General features: G+C 29.4%; 1 protein-coding gene across 2 annotated transcripts; it reads right to left on the reverse strand.

Moving 5' to 3' along the window:
- Nucleotides 1-2,590: 2,590 nt before the first annotated feature.
- Nucleotides 2,591-4,744, reverse strand: LOC107955308 (transcription factor bHLH19). 2 transcript variants are annotated; one of them, XM_016891046.2, is made up of 6 exons: nt 4,688-4,744; nt 4,509-4,563; nt 4,047-4,415; nt 3,819-3,953; nt 3,358-3,729; nt 2,591-3,251 (listed from the first exon to the last, which is right to left on the reverse strand). In XM_016891046.2, coding segments are annotated over exons 1-6 (1,008 nt in total). In that variant the 5' UTR covers nt 4,690-4,744; the 3' UTR covers nt 2,591-3,176. The 2 variants fall into 2 exon arrangements, with proteins under 2 accessions (XP_016746535.1, XP_016746534.1); XM_016891045.2 differs by having other exon boundaries at nt 3,819-4,415.
- Nucleotides 4,745-7,565: the final 2,821 nt, after the last annotated feature.

Here is a 7,565-nt window from a genome sequence, read left to right on the forward strand (position 1 = left end):
AAGATTGGTGGTGGGGTTATTTCATCTCTCAGGACTCCAATCTTTTTTATTTTAAATTTAATTCTAAAATATAGTATTGTTATTTTCTAAAATGATGAAATGGGAATGAAGTTGAGTACAGAGAATTTCAAAATTTTTTAGTTGGGGCCAACACCTCCATTGACAATTAAAAAAGTTGTACCAAACCTAATAAGATAAAATATAGGGTAAAAAAAGCAAATAAAGGTACAACCGTACATGTTTCTTGAAAAAGCTTGCAAGTATTATTTTATATAAAAGGGATATATCTAATTATTATATATTAATTTTGGTTTTGTATAAATTTATATATAATTTTAATTTGATTTAATTTTCTCAAATTGTTAACATAATTATTAATATAGTCATTTTATGTATATATTATATATACAAATAATTATGTTGATCTAATATATACATAATTTGATATATTTAATTCTTGGTTTTAATATTTATCCTGAAATAAAATAATACAAGTTTACCAACAAATAATCGGACAAAGTGATAGTAAACTTATTCCAATTCGAGGCTTTTTTTAATTATTATCTTTGAACTAAACAAGATTAATCTTAATAAAAATTTTAGCACAATAATAAACCCCATTGGTTACAAAGGTTCCGCATCCAATAGAAAACATGTGCACTGCCGCCCACCAAAATTTCACCCATTTATCTTTCTATGATCTATTGTTGAGTTTAAAAAGAAAATAGCATCCATATATACACAAGATCTGATTTGGTGGCAAAGAGAGCAAAGAAAAAGGCCAAAACCTAGCTTTGTGTAGTTGAATTATGTAAATATTTTTTAATTATAGTCCCAATCAAGAAATCTGAATGAATCTTTTAGTTAGTTTAAAAGAAGTACATAAGAAAAAGGGGAGACAAGTTTTGAGTATAGGCCCTCTATTGACAAAATGGCAGCAGGATGCTTGGTTTTGAAATATTGATATCATTAGATATAACACCCATTTTTAAATATAGTATTAGTAATAAATGTTTTGCTATGATCAGCCCTTATGTCATTCCTACACTCTAAATCCAAACCTTTTTATTAACAAAACCCTCTCAATGTTTTGGACATGTAAAAGTGTATATTTTTTCTTAAAGGGGACTTTTATATTTTTATTGTATGCTTTTTGCCTAATTTCTTCAACTAAGTGGTTGATTTATATAGGGGTACGTATATAGATGTTTAGATTTTTTAAAATAAATATATATCCAAATAATTAGAATTTGAATCAACTTTACATAATATGATCAAACCGATAATAAAAATCCATGCAGATCTAGATAAGAATACATTTTGGGTGTATATAAGTATGTATATATATATTTTAAGAAGTTATGTGTATATATATATTTAAGAAGTTACACATATAAGTATTATCACAATTACAATTACAATTACAATTAATATATTCATATAGATGATAAGAATATATTCAACCTAGACCAGAATAAATCTAGACAAGGTGATGAATGCTGCCTTGGCAAGAAATATTTGGATAAACTATAAGACTTCATTTTTTCGATTAATTTGATTACGAAAAGTAAATCTAAGCAATTACGAGTTAAATTATAAATTTTTGTTCAAACTTTCGTCGCGGATCAATTCCAAAGCATTCAAGGTTGCTTTTATGATATCAAGAATTAAGATTGGAACAAATTTATACACTCTAATCAAATGGAACCATAGTTTGTTTTGTTAAATAAAATCCACGTGATTTTATTAATTGGCATAAGTATGATATCAACATAATTTGATGTTAGTGTTTCTTTTAATTACATCTATTGTAACTCAACGTATTAAATTTAATTCAACTTAATGCATAAGTTTATGGCTAAGTCAATTGTTTAAAAACAAATTAAACCTATTAGTTTTTGTTATCTTATATATATATTTAAAGCCAAAACTTCTAATGAAAGTGGAATGTACTGGGGCAAATCTAGGAGCTGGCAAGGCCTCGGTCCTCTTAAAATAAATTTTTTTATTTAGGTTCTTTAAAATTTTTAAAATTTTAAATTAGTAAAGGTAAAATTGTACGTTAACTTCCCTTAAAAATGATAAAAATTTGATTTAATCCCTTAAATTTTATAAAAATATTGACTATTAAAATTATAAAATTATATTTTTACTATTATAAAAATTAAAATTTAATTTCGACCCCTAAAAAGATTTTTTTAGCTTTGTGGGTATGTAAATATCCGCACGCTTAAAAATCTTTCATGCATCATATTATATATTTAATATTTTATGATTCTTTCGTTCAAAAAATTAACTAAATGGAAATTATTTTTTTATATAATAATAAGTTATAATTGAATTTTCTGTTTATAGAAAAACATGCTATAATAAATAGTCAAGAAAATGAGCAGAAACAACACATTAAGTATTGGTAAATGAAAAGAAATGAAGCAAAGCTTGAATGGCACGGAAGTAAAATAATTAAATTTTTTATATTCTTAAAATAATTTTATTATATATTATTTATAACTATGAAGTTTATTTAATGCTATAGTTATAAATTATGTCTACACTGGTAAAAATATAAAGAATAAATAAAAAGAGAAGGAATCAATAACTTTGGTCATTCAGTCCATCAAGTAAAAGGTGAAGTTACAAAGGAGGGAGACTTTACGTATACAACCGAATATTAAAAACGGAACATTATCTTACAAGGTCCCTAGAAAGTAAAAACTTCACCAACCCTGAGAAAGAAAAACTGCCTGTAAATCTCCAAATTCAATTGAGAAGTGGAGAAAAAAAAGAAAAGAAAATAAGAGGCCATGTATCGTACTCAAGACCTCTCAAAAACAATTTTTGCCTATAGGCTTAGCTAAACTTAAAGAGAACCAACATGCAGCACTTGGGGAGGGAATTAAACGTGGCCAACAAGACGAGACCACGCAAAAAAACAAAAACACTTCTTAATTTGCTGCAAAATTGGTTCATCCTCCTAGCTGCTTCTAATGGCTGGTGGTCACTGTTATTTGAGAGAATTGTTTACAGGCTGTTGTTTCGCTCTCAAGGAATAACTAGGGAAAAAATAACACTAACAAACTATATAGAAAATCATCACTGATAAAAAAAAAGAAAAAAAAAACCTCTATAGAGAATTAACAATTATTCCTAGTAATTTTATTGTTGAAAGTGTTTCATCACATAAAGTTGAGCAAAGCTAGTCGCAGACTTTTCACAAGATCCTTCACTGTCATTGAAAAATCAGCTTCCATCTGCAATATTAATAAGGCTTTAGTCAAGGGTTTTAATCGCGTTAATTAAATTGGAAAGGTTCCTTTCCAGGCTAGAATTTCTGGGAAGGTTGGATTGGAAAATTACCTGAGCAACAATGGTTATGTCAAGGGTACCTTGCCCAAAGGGCAAGACGTTGGTATTAAGCACACAGAGATGAAGCTTTTCGACTTCGTTTATGATATTTGGTATGCACCCTTTGTTTTTCTCGCAGTGGATTCTAATGAGCACATCTTTTTCCGAAACTCTTGCTTCGATCTCGGGGAATGGATTGTTAGATTGGCTTTCAAAGTTCTCACCACACGACGATGTTTCATCATCTGAATAAATTTGGGTTTTCCTCACAATGATCACCGATTCCATTGTTTTCGTAGCCACTTGGTTCTCAAGCGTACCCACTCGCTCCTGAAGTTGCTTCAAGTATTTGATAGCGTCCCCAAGAACAGAAGCCTTGTCATTCTGCATACACATTCGCATACTAGATCAGCATAAGCCAAAATTATTGCATGAAATATTAGTATTTTATGAATTATGAACTCGTATGGTACCTTTTTCAGGCCTGGAATAAGTGCTGAAAGAGAGATGAACCTTTGGCTGAGCTTTTCACGACGTTTTCTTTCAGCAATTACATGATCTTGAGCATAGAGTGGAGCCCTAGTCGATGAACCAACCCTCTTTGAAACCTGCTCAAATTTAGGTGAACAATATTGGTCCTCGTAGGCAACTTGAGAAATCAAAGATGGAAAAGTTCCCGTGTAATTTCCATCTGAACCCACCTCATTTTTCCGTTTCAAATCACGGTCTAGACCACAATATTGCTGAGATATATCCGGCTGTGACGAATTCGAGTTGTCAAAAGAGATTATATGGGAAGAAGAGGAAGAAGCAGCCTTAGGTGGGATGTTATCAGTGATGCAAGAAGACTTCCAAGTGCTGCTGGTGGTCTTGAGTTGTTTCATTGGCCTTCTAAAGTCGTCGCCACCGACGTTATGAGAAGCTTCAATATGCAAACCATGGGAGTGGTCGATGTTTGTGTAGGATGTGTAGCTCTCGGGAGAAAAAGATTCGAAATTGAAATCATCAAACGAAAAGTCAATAGGGCTCATCGTTGGATATTGTGGGAAAAACATGGGATCCTCCATTTCCTGTAAATGTTCAAACCCATCAAAAAGCTGATTATATGAGAAATGCTTATCCCTTCTTATGTGTTTTTAGATGGTTGGGGGAACAGTCTTTACCAGTTCAGATAACCATTTGGCTGAAGCAATTTCCATGTTGAGGCCGCCCTGAAACCTGCAAAAACAAATCAAACAATTAGTAAGTTGCTTTTAATTAAAGAAATAACCCCATCAGCTCCATCAAAGGAGACTGAAGAGCTCAAAGAATCTCATTTAAGTTGTAGAGTTGGAAAGCTTACATAGGAGAGTTTGCAGATGTGATTTTGGATGGAAATTATTCTGTGATAGGAGGAATCAACAAGTGTACATCTATATATACACTCTCACACGCGCACTAAGCGCACCGTACCTTCGTACGCGCTTCCTAGGACTATATGGTGTTCTGGCTGGTGTGAAAATATTGTTTAATGCCCCCCATCCCACCATTTTTTTCCAGTTTTCACTGTTCATTTGGAGGCTCTGTTTTCCGGAATCTGACTGGACTTTTTCTCCTTCCTTGTTCTTTTCCTTTACATATTCGATTTGTCGCATAAAATTTATGTATCACAAAGGTCTCCTTTTCCCTGGTTTAATGTTTTGAGGACGGTGTTGTACATCAAAATCGAATTATATCTAAAATTTTGAAGTTTAAAGTTTTAATTTTAATTATTAATTTTTGAAAGTACAAAAATATGAAACATTCTTTTATTTTTTTATATTATTTTGTAGACACTGTATTTATGTATTAGCTTATAACGATTTATTTATAGTTTGTACTATATGTTATGTCTTTTTATTATTGTTGTTTATAATTTTCTTTTTTATTTAAAAAAAGACTAGCTTTTCCTATTTTTGAGATTAAAATTTATGTTATATATTAGAATTAATTACCCTATACATCCTCAACTTATAATCCTCATTTTAAATTGGTCTTGAAATTTTAAAATATTCTAATTATATCTACAAATTATCGATATTATATCAATAAGGTTCTTCCATTATTAAAACCGTTAAGTTAACTATTAAATGACAAGTAAAATATTATGTAACATAATTTATTTCATAAAAAAAGTAAAATGTTGCTGTATAACTTTTAAAATAAAAAAAATGAATGAATGATAGTTTTTGTAAAAGCTCCAAAAACATCAAAATTAAGATTTTTACAATATTCATTCTTCTTTATAATTTTCATTTTAAATTATGTCACATAAAATCTGATGTCTCATTTAACAATTAAATTAATGATTTTAAACAAAAAGACCTTATTGACATAACATTGATAATTTAAGGATGTAATTAGAGTATTTTAAAATTTAAGGATGTTTGGTACAATTAACTCTTTTTTATTATTATAATTATAATTTAAAACCCAAACTAAATAATGGGAAATGTAGACCTTTTCTTACATCTCGTATTTTGAAAAAAAAAAGGAATTTGTTATTCTAATATTTTCTAAATTTGACTTATTTTAAGTTTTTTTTTTATAAATCAAGATTCCACCAATGACAGTAATTGTGATTAATTTCTTCATTTTTGAAGAGGTAAATAGCTAATCACAAAATGTGTTCTATAGAGGTGATAATAGTTTGGTTCAGTCCAGCTTTTCGAATTTTTCGAATTGTATATCATAATTTGGTTCAGTTCTTAATTTTTTTATATTAATTTCTAGTTTTGGATTTTGACAAAATGAGGTTTATTTTATGTCATTTGAATATTATTTTAAAGCCTTTTAAAAAAATTATTTTTATATCAATAAATTAAAAAAACCAAAATTTAATTGGGTTTTGAATAACTAAAAATTTTAAACTTACGTTTTTATAAATTATCCAAACACCTCCATTCAGATTAATATTAAACTTTTTATTTTTATTTTTCTTGCTCAACCCTAATACTCCACCCTTTGATCTATAATCGACTTTACCCTTGTATTTCATACAGAAATTGTGTTGTTTTATTTCCTTGTAATTGAAGTCTTATATTGAATAGTACGTACTAGTTAAAAGAGTGAGAGGCAACTTTGATACTGATTGACATTAATATCCAGAATTCCACATGTGGGAAACACATTTTATATCTAAAAATGGATGTAAATGGATTTCCGTTGTCGATTGGCTTTCCTTTTCAACGAGGCATGAGCCCATAGGTTGGCATGTTTTCTATTAATCACAATTTTGTACGTAGACGTGAATTCCAATATTTGAAAGCAGACCTAAAGAAAGCAAAACCTGGGTATATCATGTGAACAATTTCGACTTAAATTCTCATGTTGGATTGGATTGTAATAATTTCATTTCATTTAAGGAGAAACCAGTTTTTTTTAACTTAGGGGTCCAATGAGTAATCACAGTTTGCTTCAACATTACAGCGTAGCAGTTCAAATTGGAACGGAAGGACCTAAAATTCAAGACGTGTAGTAGTTGTAATGGTGCAATAATAGAAAGGTTAAAAACATGCACATGCATAAATGAAGGGCAATTAATGAGTCAAAGCTCACGTGCAAATTTAGGAACCTGAGATGAAGTTCCCTATGGGGAAGAGAAACAAGCTTACATCATGCAACAGGATTAAAAAACAAGATGGGTTTTCATTTTAAAACCATGTTTGTGTGTTTCTTTATTACCATATCACAGATGATCCAGATTTCAAGATATTTTGAGTTTGTTTTAATGATTTGAGGTTTAATTAATTAATTCTGAAATTCAATTATAATCCCAAATCATTAAAACCATACTCAACATATCTTTTGATTAGATTCGATTATTCGTGGTTTGTTTTTTCTAATTATATAAAATGTAATTGAAGACACCCACCTATAGAAACAAGGAAACTAAGAATGGGTAATGAAATATGCGAAAACATGAGTTTCAATATGGAAGAGAAGAAGGAATCTTTTTTTTTTTTTTTTTATCGTGAAAGAGCGAAAGGAGAAACTAACATTAACAGCCAAACTAAACGTTTGAATTAAGAGAGATATATCTATAATTTGGTGTGAAAACATGAAAAATTCTCCATTCCCAATTTTTATTTATTTATTTAAATAATTTAATCTTAAATTTCTTTCCCTTTATTTTACTATTGTCGTTTGCCCTATTAAAACAACAAGAAGAAAACAATGATTGCATTAATATAATTTATAAC

This window comes from Gossypium hirsutum, chromosome A11, assembly GCF_007990345.1.
Source record: "Gossypium hirsutum isolate 1008001.06 chromosome A11, Gossypium_hirsutum_v2.1, whole genome shotgun sequence".
NCBI classification, from domain to species: Eukaryota; Viridiplantae; Streptophyta; class Magnoliopsida; order Malvales; family Malvaceae; genus Gossypium; species Gossypium hirsutum.

Excerpts from the sequence above, each read along its gene's own strand:
- LOC107955308 (XM_016891045.2), bottom strand. Across the intron at positions 3,730-3,818 it reads TTATTCCAGGCCTGAAAAAG|AATGACAAGGCTTCTGTTCT; the intron begins GTACCATACGAG and ends ATGTGTATGCAG. Across the intron at positions 3,252-3,357 it reads ACATAACCATTGTTGCTCAG|ATGGAAGCTGATTTTTCAAT; the intron begins GTAATTTTCCAA and ends TTAATATTGCAG.